The 19,007-nt window shown below is 39.3% G+C and overlaps 1 protein-coding gene across 2 annotated transcripts in view; it reads right to left on the reverse strand.

The window, feature by feature from the left end:
• Positions 1-5,972: 5,972 nt before the first annotated feature.
• Positions 5,973-19,007, reverse strand: part of cadm2b (cell adhesion molecule 2b) — a 189,906-nt gene continuing 176,871 nt past the window's right edge. For both annotated transcript variants that reach the window (XM_028574644.1, XM_028574645.1), the window contains exons 5-9: positions 18,355-18,513; positions 17,974-18,064; positions 17,607-17,785; positions 7,505-7,627; positions 5,973-7,407 (exon numbers count right to left, since the gene is read on the reverse strand). In XM_028574644.1, coding sequence (XP_028430445.1) covers positions 7,289-7,407; positions 7,505-7,627; positions 17,607-17,785; positions 17,974-18,064; positions 18,355-18,513 — 671 coding nt within the window. In that variant the 3' untranslated portion in view covers positions 5,973-7,288. The remainder of the gene's footprint in view (positions 7,408-7,504; positions 7,628-17,606; positions 17,786-17,973; positions 18,065-18,354; positions 18,514-19,007) is intronic.

Consider the following 19,007-nt stretch of genomic DNA (forward strand, 5'->3'; position numbering starts at 1 on the left):
CATCATCATTAGCTAGAAATGGCAGACCCACCGAGGATGAATGGAAACTAGAATTTAAAAAAGCTTACAGAACTTTATTAGATTTAACGGCTACGAAAACACCACCGGTAAAAAGCATTGAAATTATATTTATTGAAATGCATTGAACATTTTCTGGTACAAGATATAAATCCTCCACACCAAACTCTCCATCTACAACAAACAATACAACAACATAATACCACAATATATTTGAATAAAATAACAATAATTTCACAAATAATCACAAGTCAGCTTTATAATGACACAGGATATTCTTTGTTGACCAGAATTTATCTAATCAATTTTTAAAAGACTTAGCTGAGTCACAAAGTGTGAAGACCTTTTGTCTATTTTCAGAGAAACATTTTAGCAGCAGTAATGTCTTATGATAGTCTTTAAAGATCCATACTTAAATAAAAGTGCAGCACTGTCTTTTTTGATCTAGAGAAACTCTGAAGAAAATCTGTTCAAATCAAAGTTATGCTAAGAGTTGTCATTTTATTGGAGGAACATTATTTTCCCACTCACTAATATTCTAACTTTAATTAAGTCTCTGGTGAGTTCCTTGGAAGAATCTCAAGTGCTCAAATCCAAACAGATGGCGCTCTATTTATTGCATACCTTATGCCACAGGTACTAGCCCCCCCCCCCCCCCCCCAAAAGACTACTCAAGATAAGGCTCCCCTTTATGTACTCTCCTGGGCCTGCGCAATTCAAAATTCAGCCAAACAATATACAAAAGTTTGTTTTAATTAGATCTAAAAATACAATATAGAATAAATCAAATGGCAGACAAACAATCCCAGGGCAGGCTATTTCAAGATGCACCACAGAGAATGTGAGTCAGTGTGGATGAATGAGTTTAAAATACAGTGGGTAGCCCTGTTTCAGTCATCAATCCACAGGCCTGCATGTGGCCTGATTCGAACAGCGGAGCCGCTGCCTCACAAAGTGGAAGCCCTCATGCAGCAAACAAGGGAATTGTATCTGACTGTACACATTCATCTGACTAATGGCATGGTGATGCATCCAAGGGGATACACAAGCTCATGTTCTTTGTTCCAGATCATTTGACTCCTTCTAACTTCCACTCTGCCCTGTCACAAGTGGAAGTGTGAGTGATCTGTTTAATCTCATCAAATATGATTAGGCAAAACACATCTCATGAAATGATCCTACAGCCCTCTGATTCAGCAGCAATACAGATGGTGTGTGAATGTTGCAGCTATAAGTCAAACTAGGCTACAGAAGGCTCAGCTGTGATCCACCTTTATTAGCTTTACAATGTAAAGAATTGAAATGTGCTGTTTTGAACATACACTCAGCGGCCCCTTTAATAGGTACACCTGTTACAACTGTTAATCTCGCATTGACGTTCCTCCACAGCGCCGTAGGAGGAAGGTCTGGCTTGTCCACATAACAATCCGGGGTTGGGAGAAAAACGTGCTCTGGTTTATTGGCATTTCTTTAAACCAATCACGATCGTCATGGGCGGCGCTAACCCCCGGACACAATGATGTTGCCTCTGCAAAATAGCCTCAGGAAGGAACTTGTTTTAGTCGTGCAACAGAAAACTCAGATTGGACAGATAGTCTAGCTAGCTGTCTGGATTTACCCTGCAGAGATCTGAGGAGCAGTTAACCATAGTCCTCACAAATCAGCCGGAGTTTAGAACGCCAACACAAAGAAAGCAGAAGGTGACGGACTACCGGCCGAAAATGAGGGACATCCAGCGGAATTTTCTGCGGCACCGGAGCAATCCCAAAGTGAAACGTTGTTGATATAGACTAACTGTTAGTTAACGCAAATATCATGTAAGGCAATCACATGGCAGAAACTCAATGCATTTAGGGCATGTAGAAATGGTCAAAATGATCTGCTGAAGTTTAAACTGAGCATCAGAAAGGGGAATAAAAGTGATTTATGTGACTTTGAACGTGGCATGGTTGTTGGTGTCGGACAGTCTGGCTTGAGTATTTCAGAAACTGCTGATCTACTGGGATTTGCACGCACAACCACCTCTAGGGTTTACAGAGAATGGGCTGAAAGAAAAGAAATATCCAGTGACTTTTACTTTCAGCAGGATAACGTGCCATGGCACAAAGCTCAGATCATCTCAAACTGGTTCCTTGCACATGACGATGAGCTCACTGCACTCAAATGGCGTCCACAGTCACCAGATCTCAATCCAATAGAGCACCTCTGGGATGTGGTGGAATCTGCACAAAATCAATCAAAATGGACCAAAAAAAATCTCTGAGGAATGTTCCCAGCACCTTGTTGAATCTATGCCACTAAAAATCTTAAAGCAGTTCTGAAGGCAAAAGGGGGTCCAACCTGGAACAAGCAAGGTGTACCTAATAAAGTGGCCGGGGAGTGTATATAAAAGTAAGAAAACATTCAACTGATCAAGCTGTGGGTATTTTGACAATTCCCTGATGTTCAAGGAGTGTACCTGCAATGCTAGTTGGCATTACCATGAGATTTTTTCTGCAACAACTCTTTTCAAAGGTAGCACCAGTGCTGTCAACATAGCATTATTATTCTACCCACTGCCCCATTAGAATGAGCTGTCAATCAAAGACAAAACCATTTACACAAACAATGCAACCCCCGGCTTCTAAGGGCAACGATAACAGACTCCCAAAACAAAGTCCTGAAAATGAAAAGGAGGATATTGAAAAATTGTGAATTTCATCTCTCGTCTGCTCTTTGCACCTCACCTTTGGGTGCAGAGCAATGATTACACGTAAACTCTTCCTAAATATTTGTCCTGCCTGGCAGGCAATATGAAAGATGACACAATATTAATGGAATAAAAAGAACATAGCTGGATAGATTTTTTTTTTTCCAGTTGGGAATGTTGTGATTATTATTGACAGAAAATACAGTGAAGACTTAAGGTTTGGATGAATCATTGGGGTACTTCACAGTGTCACTAATACCAATTAAATCTGTAATTAAAATCCAGAGGAAAAACATTTCTTCATAGCTTATGTTTAGCATACTGCATTTGCCTCGCAATCCCACTCCATCTTTAAAATCCTTTTATCCTTTTACTTCCTCAGCAAATCGCCTAGTGAATTACACATGGCAATTGACATGCTCGGATAGTGAAAACAAGTGGAATTACTGTTATTTCTGCACCAAACCACATGCTGTTAATCTTAAAGAAGGACCATTATTTGTATCTTTGCCCTTGTTGCCTTTGTAATTGTGTTGTAACTGTGTTGATAACAGTCTGGCCCAAGTTACTGTAAAATACGAAACATTTCTACCAGAGTCTTCATGTGGAGACTAGAAAAAAGGCAAACGCTTATGAAGTACCACACCCAGTCTGACTATTTAATTGTACAGGACTGGAGCTACAACTGCAAGGACTACTAGTTATAGAATTCATGTTCAACATTGCTAAATCAGAATTGTGCTGTAGAACTAATATGATAAAGTGTAATAGTGTTTTTATTTTTTTTATTTTTTAAGATATCAATTTGTCTCTGAAGGATTTTGTCAGAGACTGAGAGTCTGTTCTGCTATGATAAGAGCTTATTGTGAGCTGGAGGACTGATATGGACCATGCCTACAGGATACAGTGGGGATCAGTTTCTTCAGTTTAGTAAGACTTACAAGGCCTCCTAAGAGGTCATGCTGTGATACTTACATTGCCCAGGGTACGGTTCTCACATTTCAAGGGTAAAGAGAAAATCTATTTTCCAACTCACTATTTACGATTGCACATGAATGTTGCCCTCCTCCACATCCAATTACTAAATTATGATGGATTTTTAGCATTATTTTCTGCCAGCCATTATTCAAGACAGTCTATCTCAATTTACATAGCTTAACGAAGCACTTAGGTTTTAATAACGCCAAGGAGTGGGATAGTGGGAGCTGATGTTTATTTGAACTGGCTGGGCTTTTGGTGGTAATGATTATGAAGTGAGCATTGGGAAGCTTCTCTGTGTGGGGGGCGTTGCGTGGAGCAGGCAGATGGCTGGCTGGACAGTGTGTTGATAATGGCAACATTAGTCTGCTGGGGAAGCAACATTATGCTCAAGGTCAATGGGAGTGTCCTGGAACCAGATATCCCTTTAAGGATGTCGAGATATTTAATATGAGCTCAGTAATCTGCACAAGGCTATTATATCCATCCTCAAATTTAAAAAAACTCCATCTGTGTCACTGAAGCAGTAATAATGGACCATAAAAGGTGCTTCCTTTTTCATTCTAAATTGGTAGGGTTTATTGCACGTGTAGTATTCTGATTACTGTTAAATGGAAGATACTATAATCAAAATTTGCTTTAGTCAAATGTTTAGTTTTTATAATGCTCGTATCCAGACCATTACACTTTATGTCCATACATATGGCCCTGTGGATATAATGCACATTTGCTCACCATGTTTTTTTTTGGAATACTAGGATTTTGAATCCTCCCATATGTCCCTCATATATTCACAGTCTTTTTATAAGCACACTTCTGTTTTATGTTGTATAGACAGCATTTTTAAGCATACTAATCCCCATCTATAGAACATATTAATCCTGCAGCAATCCTTATTTCCAGTAATTAGGTAGACTAGGAATGCTAATAGGCTTACCTGTATCAATTCATCAGTGATCCATACTCGTTTTTCTATAATTCACACAATTACAAAGGCAACACGGGATATATATTTGAACTCCACAATTGTATCCAGTCTATGTTATGGTTTCACTCTTTATTTTTTTCTTATTTTGTCATCTATTTAGCACATTTAGGACATTTATTCCTTTTGTCTTTTTTCCTGTTAGATGCTACTATTTGCTACTTGAATGATCTAATTTCCCCTGAGGGATCACTAAAGTTTCATCTTGAGTGTTATCATTTCACTTCAAATTAAAGCAATCAGCTGCATCCGAACATCCTGACCATAAAGTCAAATCACAAGTGGTTTGCCTCCAGTTTTCCTCTCCCAGCCTACTTCCTCTCTTAAGTTTTTATTGAAAACAAGGGCAACAGCCTGCTGCTTTGACATCTGCGGGTAGTTTCATGAAGCCACTTCAAGCACATCGAACTCGGCTCCAGTGACACGGGGGAGGAATTCAGGGAGACTCAAGTCTTCCTTTTGTCACCCTGTATTAACGCACAAATCATGAGCTGAGAGCCTCTCTGGCAATCTTCCTGAGGAGCTTCATGGTTTTTTAATTCTTCAACACTTTGCATATATTATTAATACTAAAGGCTAGGTAATACTCAACAGTTGCATGGAATAACAATAACAGTGCAGCTTTGGTCATTGCGCTGTCCATCAATGTGCTCCCTTTTGTAGAACTGTCGAGCTGCAGACTGATATTGTGATTGTGGGTAATGGTGCCTTAATTCACGAGCTAAAAGCATTACCTTGGTTGCATTTCAAAGTACAAACCTAGTCACAACAAAATGGCAGTTTTCAAGTTGTTCATATTTTAATCCGCACTTAGTCTCTCTTTTTTCTTTTCTCTTTTTTTTTTTACAGTGGCAAAGTTGAAAAATGAATATTCAATACTGAGAAAAAAGCAAACCTCACACATCCCCCATAAAAAGCAAATTAATTACAGCGATTAAAACTTTGTACAAAATGAGTTATTTATAGCATCATACTGAACTAACAAAATAACATGTATGAGCATTGGCAATGTGGTTCAATGTCTTTGATACAGTGACTATATACAGTGAGGGCATGTCTGATTCACCAATGCCTCAACATGTCATTAGTACTGTTTGCAGCAAACTCAAAGGCCATAACGGTGATCCTTGTATTGTTTTTTTATGATAAGTGACAGAATAAAAAAATGGATAGGTTAATGTCAGACAACTACTTTAGTAATAACAGCAATAATATCAATCAATATAGTATTATATAATAAATGTCAATCAATCATAATAATAAATACATATATTTTGACCAGTTTTTTTTTCTTCTTTTTTTTTCTTTTTTACATTTTGAGCAATTTATCAGAATCCCTGTTTGAAAAAAATCTTCAAAAATGTGAAAAGGATCTCATCAAAGTGATGGGAACAGATAAGACCTGAAATGAAAAGCTAAAACCAGTGTTTTATCTTTGACTAAAATTGAATACTTACACAATATTTACATGCCGCCTGGCAAAAAACAACCTCTCAATAGATAAATGGAAAACAAATATAAGACTTGTGGAATACTTTAAATAATGCATATTCTAATATACACATTGTAATATGTCAGGGATCCCAAGATTCAACAGTATTGTTCACCAATATTCACGTTAGCAAAGTATTTTACAGCAATATCCACACATTGAGCATAGTTGTTCAATAAAATTCAACATGAATAATGAACCCCCGGAAGGTTCCACTCACTCAGTTTGGACCTTACATCAAATTGCCAACCAAAATGAAAGTTCCTCATCCACGACGTTAACTGCAAGTGTACTGAAATCTTCATCACCTGTCTGACACCATCTCTCTATCTAGAATCATATTGAATCCTGAGACAAGAAACGGTTGATGTGTTTTCCCTTCCGTGTTAGTCCTCAGACTTTGTGCTTTTAATTTTCTAACTTTTTCTCTGTTGGTACAAATCAACAACATGAGCAAAAACTGAAAGTACCGTAAATCAATGCAGAAATATACAGACAGTGCTGAGAGGGACTTGATTTCATCTAGAGACAATCACACAGATTGTGCTTCAGTTATATTTTGTTTTGTCAAAGTGTCTGGTCAGTTTTATGACTTTTTTTTGAATGTATACAGTATGGCTGTGGTGGGGTAAGCTCCAGGCAACATCCAAAACCACTATTTAATCCTGTTTGTTTGATAAAATTGATGTATTTTACATATTCTGCTCTTAAAGCAAAACATTTCGGAAAGCTAAGACTTGACTCAAACTTCTGTTGAAGCCCATTTCTTGTTGCTTCAGAATACTAATAAAAAAAAAAAAAATTTGCAAAAAGTTGTATAACAGATACAGTAAGATGGTAGAGAAAAAAAGCTAATGCAAGCGATGAAAGAAATGCAGAAAAAGAAAGCATTTAGGCACCGTAAAACTGAAACGAAAACAATCCAATTGTACATGGTTTACATTGGTTACAAAAGGAGAATTGTCAGCAAAGCAAAGCATATCCGAGCATGAGCTTTCTGGAGAAGACAAAAGAATAATAAGTAAAGTAAAACAGCACATGTTGTGATGCCGAGGCAGCTTAAAATTGCATGTCTGCTGTCAAAAATTCTCATGAAACAGAAAAAAAGGAAAAGAGTAACAGAAGTCTAAATGAAGTACTCTTTCTTTTCCTCTGCATGAACATGGTTTCCCTCAGCATTGATGATGGCTGTGTCTGCGTCTGGGGCATCCTCTGCTCCTTTGGCCTCGTGTGTTAGGTACGTCCCTGTGGACAAACAGAGCCATACAGCCAGTTATCCACCCGCTGAAACACACTAGACATTTATACATTTACTCCAAGCAAGAAAAGTGACCTCTTTTACCTTTATGTCTGGCCAGATATCGTCCGAGAACTATTATCAGACACAATGTGATGAAGACCACGACTGCAACAACACCGCCGATTAAAGCGTGGTCAGGTCCATGTTGTCCTAAAGCATTAGGATCTGACACGAGACACAGACAGAGAGAAATGGAGGGAGAAGTGGAGCGACAAAATGAACACCTGCAAGATGTTTCGCCACTGTCTAATGCAGGTTTAGACCTAGGGCTGCACAATATATATATATATATTTTTTTATCGTCATGTGATCTCAATTGGCGCAATAAACACATCGTGAAAGGCTGCGACACATCGTGAAAGACGCGTTGCGTTAGTTAAAAGTCAAGTCAATGTTTAAATTTTTTTTTTGTGGTGCCTTTTAAATGAAATTCAACAATCAATTTGTTCAATAAAAGAATGATGGAAATGATTTCCTTTCATTTGTTTTAAATTCAACAAGCAATCAGTTGTATTTTAGCCAAATACTGAAATCAGCAGAAAGGCGGAACTGAGTACACTTCAATATCTGTTTATTTATCGCAAGTAATATCATCACTGCAATATTAAACATTATCACATATCAAATATTTTCCTCATATCGTGCAGCCCTATTTAAGACCTTTATTGAAAAGCAATGAAAATAAATATATATTTTTTTTTACTCCTGCAAGTAACGTGAACAAATCCAGATGTAGCTTTAACACTTTAACACACACGAACAAAGCACAACAGTCCCAAATGAGCTCCTGTCGTAGTTGGAGCAACCTGACATCGCTGCTTTGAAGTGCTTGGATTGTGGTAAAAAGGATGTACTCATAGGAAATACCACAATTCTCTGCAAAATTCAAAAATGTGGAATTAGCTCTGAGTGATATTTAAGTTTTTTTTTTTTCGCCAAAGCCTCTACACATGCTATCTGTTGTGTTTTCCCCTTGCTCACTGCCACATTCTGCTGCTGAGGACCAGGATTTTTTTTTAAAACAAGTATTATTTAACATCAGGTGTCCTCCGGGCAGAGAGCGAGCTGAAGGTTTCCCAGGCAGGAGCATGCCTTTGTGTCTGTCCTGTAATAAACTGTAAGTGGCTGTGTCTTTACTGTGCACCTTGTGTGCTCTCATTATCTCAAGCTGATGAATGGCTATGGCTTGTGCTCAGTTTTGCAAAGTGACCCTGGGAAATGACGGCGGAGATGTACCTACAATGTTCGCTATACTCCTCTGTTAATGAAATGCAACCCTCATTTCCCTGCACCCAGTATGGGACGTTAAAAATAAAAAGAGATGGCATTGTGAAAACATGCAGTTTGTTTAACTCCATGCAGGATAGAACCACCACGATTGTTTTATCAAGGACTCACAAGCAGGCACTTCACTTTGAAGCAATAACTGTTTTGGTACAACAGTTGAATTAACTTAATTTTGGTTGCATGTCGATGGATATAATGATCTGTACGGGTGACTCCGCTGTCAACAAGGGGCATAAGCAATTTTCATATCACACTCGGCTGATGCACACTGCTCGCAGGAATGAGACAAGCTGAACTGCTCTTGCTGCACTGCAGCTGAATGTGTCATCTCAACACATCTTATTAAATATGCTTTCATCTTAAAGTGTGACAAAATGAGTATTTAAACCAGTTTTCAGCTTGTTTACTTCAGATGTAAATGCACTGATTACGTGTATGTCAATTCTGGGAAAAACTGCAGAGAGGCAACATTTAAAATCAAGATGGTTGCAAAAATTAGAACAACTTTCTTTAAAACACTAAGATTACATTAAAGAAGCTACGCACACTGTCACTAAAGGAAAACTACAGACATGACTCCATTTGCCATATTTTGTCTTATCTGGTGCAATATGTAATATATTTACCGTATTTAATAAAAAATGACCACAATGTGTCATCAGATATTAAGGAAACATGCTAAGTGCAAATACTATGTTTTCTGACAACAATGCTAAAGCCAGTAATTTCTCTATTTTGAAATAGATATTTGAAATATTCCATGATGGAATGTCTGTTTGTGTTTTGGACTGTGTGTTGGTATCAGCTACCGCCTATTTTGACAGCCGGGCCAGGTTGCCATAGCCTGGCTGACACCAGACCCTTCTCAGTTGGAACTGAGAGTGGGTCTGGGAAAGCTTCATTGAAAAAAATATTTAGACTTAGCCGGTAAAGTGATCCTGACTGGTGCTAACGCCGCCATGCTAATACACGCTAACTGCTAATGTAGGATCCATGTGTTATTATGGAACCCACGCAACTTTGAGGCAAAAACCACCATTCAATAGCATTCACACACTACTATTGGCCAGGCGTCCATGCTTACGCAAGGTAACGTAACCCGATTTGTTCAGGTTCTATCCCCTGACCAATCGGCTATCCTGACCTAACCACTCAAGGTGAATGCTTAACCCTAACCAATCAAGCTGCTATTGAAGGGCGGGACTTGCCTAGAAGTTACGTGGGATCCATAATAATGCAGGATCCATGACATATGCCAGAAAAGTTTGACTTCCTCATAATGAAAACATGCAATTTAACTTTGGCAAAACACCCCGTAACCTGAATTGTTGGATTGGGACACAGTGATCTCTACAGGTCGCTTTTGTATGGTCGCAATGTATGTAACTTTATGTTGTGTTATTGTAAATAACGTTACCATCGCCAGCTTCAACGTTATCATATGTTGGACAGTAAGATGATTCCCACTTTCTTACAAACGGGCATGCAACCATAAAGTGTAATGTTCTTACTGTACAGTGTATGGACAAGCTGTATAACGGCTCTGGAAGTAGTAGTACCGACAATCTCCCCCCCCTGCCGAAATTGTTGCCCCGGTTCTGTTCAGCGGGTGTAGCCGACAGACAGTGACTGTGCCCTGGGTACAGACAACAGTGAGGTTGCAGTCTTTTACTAGACTAGCATCAAGCTAACATTGACATTGAGACAACATGAACTGGGAATCTTGTTTCTATCATGCTTTCATTCAGTCTGGAGTAGACACAACCCTAAGTTTTAAACCTTATAATATATATATATATATATATATATATATATATATATATATATATATATATATATATATATATATTATATATCTCACAAATAAATACAATGTCAAACTAAATTGCTACAACCACATGCTATGCACAAAGATTAAATCACGAACGTACCCAGAACAATATGGCTAACAGAAATATTTTTTATGTGATCTGTGAAAGATAAAGAGTTCTGCAAAGAACTTTGGATGTCCCTTCCATTTCTACGTAATATCTTGATCTGAAATTGAAAATTTACACACTGGCACAGATACAATCTCCAGCCCAGCGCCACTCAGATAGAGACGTCTATTTCATTGTGCGGAGGCAAACCAAATCAGAAACATATTGTGTGATAACTTATGCAGCCTGTGACATGGCTGGAGAGAAAGCGGCTGGCGTCAGCAGAGTGAGCATCCATGCATGGTGATGGTTTGGCTCATGCTGTGTGGAGGCTGTGATGTGTCCTGACCCAGGTCCAGATCCACCATCACACTGTAAATCTGGCTTGCAATGATCGTCTAGTGGGATATTTACCTGTTGTAGGCCCTGGAAAGTCTTTGGCTGTTGCCATGGTTGCAGACAGTGACAGCAGTAAGGGAAGACGAGGGGAACAACACCGTGATAAAAAAAGGTGACCACAAAGTTCGTGGGAAACATGAACAATCAGCATGGTCTGTTTTTCTGAGGTTTCACTTTGTCAGCGTGCAGAAGTGACGGAAAGCGAAGCTTGCTGTCACAGCCAAATGCATGCGGAACTGGAGCTACTGGAAACGGTCACTGGGAGAGCACCACAAGATACATCGACAAGGACGAGGTGAAGATCAAAGGCGTACAGACAGAGGTTTTTGGTGTGTAATTGGCTATGTAGCATAGCCTACTTGAGGTTACAAATAAACATTTGTATTTAAATGTATGTACTGAATACTTTGAGCATCACAATTAAACTCCCCTCCATCACCATTGCTTTAGGGTGGAAGCATAGATATTAGATTATCTCAAAACCTGGGCAAATTAAACGGTAACACTTTACTTGAAGGTATCTACATAAGAGTGACATGACACTGTGATGAACACATGACACAGTCATGACACATGAACCCTAACTCTAACCCTAACCCTAACTTGTGATGACAAAAACCGAATGACACTTACTAAAAGAAGCGTTATGTCATAAACGTTTATGACTTATTTATAATGTTTATGACACATTTGTGACAGTATCATGTCACTCTTATGTAGATACCTTCAAGTAAAGTGTAACCAATAAAACCAAAACTATCTGCATGCCTACAACACAAGAGGTAAATGAGAAAATGTGTTTTTTGTACTTTGTGTGGGCCGACCCTTTAATATTGAGAGCAACCAATCCCTTAAGGACTTTTCATTTACTTAAAAACATTCAGGTATCAGGTCACCAGCACCTGAGTATTTAAGAACAGAAATCGGGCAGTCTATGATGAAGGATAGGCAAAAGTATGAAAATACGACCAAATGGCAAAGTTGCTCAGAAAAGTTAAACCACAGCTTTTAGAAGGCATGTCCTTAAAGTTTAAAGGTACCCGTGGAGTTTTTTTTTATACCACTATTAGTGCAATGGAGCATGGTTATTTTATGAGTGGACTCGTTTTGTATGCATGTGCACGTGGTTAACGCAATACATTTTCAAACTATTCCGCTGAAGGCAGTCAGTGTGACTGCAAGCTAGTAAACGGGGGTGTAAACAATACACTATTTCAAATCTTAAAACAAAATTGGCTTCTTGAGTATTTTATGAGGAGGGAAATGCATTCAACATGTTTGCTAGACTTCAAGGATACACATAATCCGTTTTGGTGAGAATCACTGAATATTAACATAACTTTTGTTTATATACAGCAAAACTCCACGGGGCACTTTAAAGGTGACATGCTGCTTTTGGATGCTTTTATATAGGCCTTAGTGGTCCCCTAATACTTTATCTGAAGTCTCTTTTATATAGACCTTAGTGGTCCCCTAATACTTTATCTGAAGTCTCTTTTATATAGACCTTAGTGGTCCCCTAATACTGTATCTGAAGTCTCTTTTATATAGGTCTTAGTGGTGTGCCATTTCTGTGTCTGTAGCTATTGAGGAGGAGTAAGGGGGGGCAAGGTGGAGGGTGGGGGTGTGGCCTTGACCAACTGCCACGCTTCGCTTGTTTGCAAGCCATGATGTCTCTCTCTCTCTCATGGGTGGGCCAAATTCTCTGGGCGGGCAAAGCAGAGAAAGGGGAGGTAACCTTGCTCCTTATGACCTCATAAGGAGAAGATTCCAGATCGGCTCATCTGAGCTTTCATTTTCTCAAAGGCAGATACCCAGGGCTCGGTTTACACCTATCACCATTTCTAGCCACTGGGGGACCATAGGCAGGCTGGGGGGCATATTAATGTTAAAAAACCTCATAAACGAATTTTTCATGCCATATAGGGCTGGTCGATATATCGATATTATATCGATATGGTGAGATGAGACTAGATATCGTCTTAGATTTTGGATATCGTAATATCGTGATATGACATAAGTGTCTTTTCCTGGTTTTAAAGGCTACATTACAGTAAAGTGATGTCATTTTCTGAACTTACCAGACTGTTGTAACTGTTCTATTATTTGCCTTTACCCACTTAGTCATTATATCCACATTACTGATGATTATTTATCAAAAATCTAAGTGTGAAGATATTTTGTATAGATATATATATAACCTGTTTATCATTTATTCATTTGATTTTGCAACTGTTCACTGAAATAGCCGGTTTCTATGAAACTACTTGTGACCTGTCATATTTGGCTTTGACTTTGACTTTGACTTTGAAAAAAAATATCGGGATATATATCGGATATCGATATTCAGCCAAAATATATCGGGATGTGACTTATGGTACATATCTCCCAGCCCTAATGCCATAGGACCTTTAAAGGTTCATGGGTTGATAATCAAAATGAAGCACAACCCAAATCTAAGTAACCTGTGTGTTTCTACCATCACAACACCGAAGCTATTTCGACTGTTAAGGCAATTAGCATGTTTTACCTGCAGAGTGCTCTCGTGGCTCAATATGGGAAAAAAGTCATACACAAACACTGCAAAACAAATTCCATTAGGTACTGAAGTAAACACATGGAGCATGATTTTGGTAAACATTATTCAAATGTAATTGCATGTGTTCTTATTGTTTGGTTGTAATTGTCGAAATCATCCAGCCAAAGAACAAAAGTATAAACACTCATGTTTTCTATTTTCTGCTTCCGCGAAGATGTAAATTTGTGCAGCAGTTTGCAAAACAGTAACTACCTGTTGTGGTGACGTACAACAAAGTCTGCATATTGCCAGCCACCAATAATAAAAACTAATCAGAAACAGTAAGAAACATGCTGGTGAGGTAGCGGCACTGTGTATAAAAAATAGAGCTGAAAGGAAATGGCAAAAATAGACAGAGTATTGAATTCATTCAGTAAAACAATGCTATTTTCTAGCTCAAAGCCTGGTTGTTACCTCATCAATCATAGACTGTGTTTTCAGTGTCATGTTTGTGAGTGCATGGAGCATTGAGGCGGGGCCAAGGAGGGGGTGCAAGAGTTCCTGCGAACGCAGCTGTGACTGCCTATGCCTGATGTGGGAATGTCGTCATTGGCGGACTGAAAGAATAGAGGCTAGAGAGGGAGGCAGGGGATGAAGATGAAGATGGAGGGATTTAGGTGATGACGTCTGCTAAATGAAAAACAGGAACAGAGGGGGAGCAAAAACCAACCTCTCTGTGGGCTCACCATGAAAAAAGTTGCAGGAAAAACAAACACAAATCAATTACTGCACGTGGCTGGTGCAGGTGATTAATTCTGGTCTATCACCTCAGTGAATACAGGCAAAAATAATGGAGAACAAATGCACAGATGATAAAATACAAATGTTGCACAAATGGCTCTGAATGGGTATAATATCTTTGGGGAAAGGATGAGTCCTACATTTCTTACATCTATTACATTTTAAAGCAATCGATGACTGGATGGTAAATGGGCCACACACCAGACAATGTAAAACTCATTGTGTCATGCTTGTTGAGGTAAGTGGTTAATGAACGAGTGGCATGTGAGGGCAAGGGGGTGAGAAGCAGGGCTGCATCTTCACAATCAGATAACGCCTTTTTTCAACTGTATTTAACCAAACTACTATCAGTTACCATCTCTCTAACATCTCACTCAGAGTAATTACCATATATGGTGTTCCTTTGCTTTAGTTAATACAGTGTGATAAGGAGCATAATTGCAGACGGGGATAAATTGCGGCGGAGCGATGACATTTACTGTTTCTCAGCTCTCCTGTCATTAGCAAATTAGGCTTAGAGGCTGAGATGATCCGAAGTGACCCGGTAAGTATTCACCCAGACACGATGTAGCTCTGAAGAATGACTGTCATCATCGGTGGAAATGAGCCCATCTCGCCCATCCTTTACCTGCTCGACTCCATTTTTTATTATTCCCACTAACCAGGACCTTTGTGTTGAGCGTGAGAGGGCTGCCGAGGGTTATAAATGTTCTACTTCCTTTGTTAATCCATCAAAAACTGAGAACCGACTCCCTGGCACATACACGTATAACTCTTAAAAACCCAGGCTAATTCAACTAATTTGAATGATTCTCTTTGAACTAATTTGAACTAACAAAAAAATCTTTCTGTCTGTGAAATGTGAGGCTCCCAGATATGACAGGATGATAGGGACTAGCCTGACATCGCTGCCTAGCCCTCAATGAGCATGCTGAAAGAAGAGACTGAGATAACAAAAGCTGAAAGGACGAATGTGTCATCCTACTTTTCCTTCCTTTTTTCCCCAATGAAGGGCTTTCTCCCCCCAAAAGCCTCTGCCTTTAAAATCGCACAAAGAAGCTGCTGTGCATCCATTAGCTGCCTGTGAGCTTGAATAAGTCCAGCGTCTGAGCTGTGATAAGTCACTCCCAAACAAACTGTGGGACTGTTTAATTGTCAAAAATGGAAACAAATAAATCCATGTTGAATTTTAATATTCTGTCCTTGTTGTTGTATTTTTTTTTAACTTGGCTGTATTTGATAAACGTTATAAACATGTGCTGCAGAGGTCTTAATGATCCGTTTCCTGCACCACGCTGTCTTTATTCTCTCTGCCGCGCCACTGTCTCAGGATTAACTTATCTCTCCTCCAGGCAGTACTCAGCAGCTAAATTCTGCATCCTTAACACTTTGTTCCCGGTTTCCTCATAGGAAGAGTCCAAAAGCTACACCTGTGTAGCAATATGTAGAGTACTGGGAGGTAAACTGGATTATCCTGCACTGTGCCAAGGCAAGATTTGCAGGTGAAATCTTGAGGAAATGGTCTGCAAACTGGTAGTCTACATCCTTGCTGTTCCACTTCCGGGATTGCTCCGCCGGATTTCACTCATTTAGACCAGATATCTGTTGCCTTGGGCTTCCTTTGTGTTGGCGTTCTAACCTCCGGTGGATTTCTGAGGACTATGGTTAACTGCTCCTCAGATCTCTGCAGGGTAAATCCAGACAGCTAGCTAGACTATCTGTCCAATCGGAGTTTTCTGTCGCACGACTTAAACAACTTTTAAACGTACACGTTCCACCAAAACAAGTTCCTTCCCAAGGCTATTTTGCAGCGGCACCGCAGCCTTTCTCCGGTGCTTAGCACCGCCCATGACGATTGTGATTGGTTTAAAGAAAAGCCAATAAACCAGAGTATGTTTTCCTCCCATCCCCGAATGCTATATGGAGAAGCCAGACCCTCCTCCACAACGCTTTGGAGGAGGGTCCGGCAATGCGAGACTAACAAACTGGTGACCTGCAGGATTAAAGATCACTGTTGTACTTAAGTGCTGGTCCTAAAAAGGTATTAGCCTTATTTTTTATTTTTTATAAATTTTAACCACTAACATATTTAACACTTAATTTACAAATAAAATAAACTTACTATCCTTATTTTCACATTTGTGGTCAGTCAGTCGAAGCCACCTTTTACTCTATTTTATCCAATCTTGCATTACCACCTGGCAAGAAATGCACTGTAGTGCTGTCCATTTACATTTTGCTAAATTTGAGCGATTTCCATTTGTTTCTTTTTTCCAGGCAGCCATTAGTTTTTTATTCATTTCTATGCAATGTATAAAAATCAATTAGTCGACTGTTTTAACTTGCTTGAGTTGTATAATTTATCACAGTGAGCATCCAGTCTTCATTCATTATTGTGAGAGTTACAAAATGTTGTGAGGTTACACAGTGGAAACTTTTAAATCTGCACTGGCAGTGCATGGTCGCACAAACATAAATAGTACTGCCAATTCTTTTTCATATTTTTAACATTGAATGGAAACCAATGGCTGCATCAAAGGGAAAAAATCTCTCACGACGCCTTCAGAAATGGTCAATAAGTCAAAATGTTAAGCGCACATGTTTTGCATGTTAAGGAGCATGAAATCTAATTAAAAAAAAAAAAAAAAAAAACTTGGCCTAAACTGAATTGGCACATGACAAATAATGCCAAAAATAACGATAAACATTATTTAGGGACTTTTTTTTTTACTATTTCCATCCATCCACCAGCTATAACCGCTCATCCTCCCCAAGTCTATGTCTGAAGTCTATGTCTGCTGAAATTCATAAATTAATCACCAATGAATGTTAAACGATTGAAGTCCAAAGTTTGTGTCCACAATCTACTTATCATACAAACATGACATTAATAAAAATGTTCCATGTTGTCATTATGATGGGCAGATTATCTAAAAGAAACATTCCAGGGGATGCTGAACTTTGTGATTCTATTGACAAATCATCCATATTTAATGTTGCTATTGCTTTGTTATTATGCTTTTTGTTTTAGAGTTTTTTATTATTATAACAGGGACTGGCTAAATATCTAGTGGTTGAAGTTGCCAGACTGACAAGTCTGCGTATCTTTGATATGCACACCAAACATCTTTGAGATTGCATGTAGTGGCCACAAAGCCTTGAGTATGAAGCAACAGCAAAACGCATCACCCATCACAAGACTAACCATTACTGTACCCACCGTATACAAAAAGTATATATTCAGCACTGCTGGTCCCCAGGTGGTTGCTGGCCTCGCAGCGGTATGTGCCATTGTCTGTTTTATTTAGTGTGGTGATGGTTAGTTCCCTGCCCTCCACAATCATACGCTCAATGTCTGGCAGCTCTCCTCCATCTTTAGACCACAGCACCGGTTCAGGTCTGGGAAAGAAAACACAAACATTTTCTTTTCATCCTGCTGCATGTGACTTTCCTCAGTGTCAATAAATAATGAATATACTGAAAAAATATTCTTGAAAAATGACAAATCCCATTTCGAGTCCAATTTCTGAATATTTCCATGCTAGTGACTGCCATCAAATTGAAGCTGTAAAGACATGCAAACTTACATTGGGTTGCCTATGGACACACACTCCAATTTGAAGTATTGCCCTTCCTGTGGAATAATCAGTGAATGTGTGATCTCCAGGTGGGGAGCATCTGCAAAGAGGGACAAAGAAATCCAATGCTATGACAGTACTGTGTGTTAGAGGCTGTAACTAAAGTACCACAGTAGTTAGTTCTTTACCCATTGGGCAGCTCTTAGCGCTGGCTCATATCCCTGTTCTGCTTTGGTACTAATCCCTTACCTGCAAACTAATCCTACACTAATCCTGGGCAAATGCAAAGTTAAACCTGCAGACATAAATGTAAACTCAATCCTTGCATTTCTTCTTAATGCTAATCTTACACATAATCCAGCTTTGCAGGGTGTGTATGACTGCACTCACAGTGGACCTCCAGGACCTCGGTTGTCATGTAGGGGTTGGACAGAGACACATGCTCCACGCTGCAGGTGTAGGCGACGCCATCGTCCCGTCTGTCCACCTGGAACTGGAGGCTACTCCTCACTGTGAAGGATTTTCCTGTGACATTCAGCTCCTTAGTGCCTGCAGAGAGTCAGAAATGGAACAGAGATGCAATGTTCTTGTGGCTTATTAATATCTATTAATATATTAATATAGCTGACGCTTTTGTGGAAGCCTCTCATGCAAAAAATATATTTTTGTTTAAAAAGAAGCAGAGAGAAACAGAATCAGCCTGTGCGTTAACTAAAGCGTGAGAAACATGAAATTTGTATTTCAATATATCGCTTTTCTGACACAGACAGCTGCGGTGTTGTTGTTGTTGTTTGTCTCCGCATCTTTCTTTGAGGGGAAGAATCCCTGGCCTTTTGAAAGTCAAGTCAAAGTGGAGCGAATAGTGAGGCGAGAGCAGTATGAGCATTGACTCGGTTGGTTGCGTGTGTTTGCTCCTCCAGGACCATCTCTCAAACATCCCAGTCAACACGAGCCGCCGACGCACACTCCCCTGGCAGCGCCGAGTGGATTTCTATAGATGTAGCCACACCTTTCATTTCTTTCCTCTCCTTTGTCTTAGTTTA

This window comes from Perca flavescens, chromosome 3 (genome assembly GCF_004354835.1).
Source record: "Perca flavescens isolate YP-PL-M2 chromosome 3, PFLA_1.0, whole genome shotgun sequence".
Lineage (NCBI taxonomy): Eukaryota > Metazoa > Chordata > Actinopteri > Perciformes > Percidae > Perca > Perca flavescens.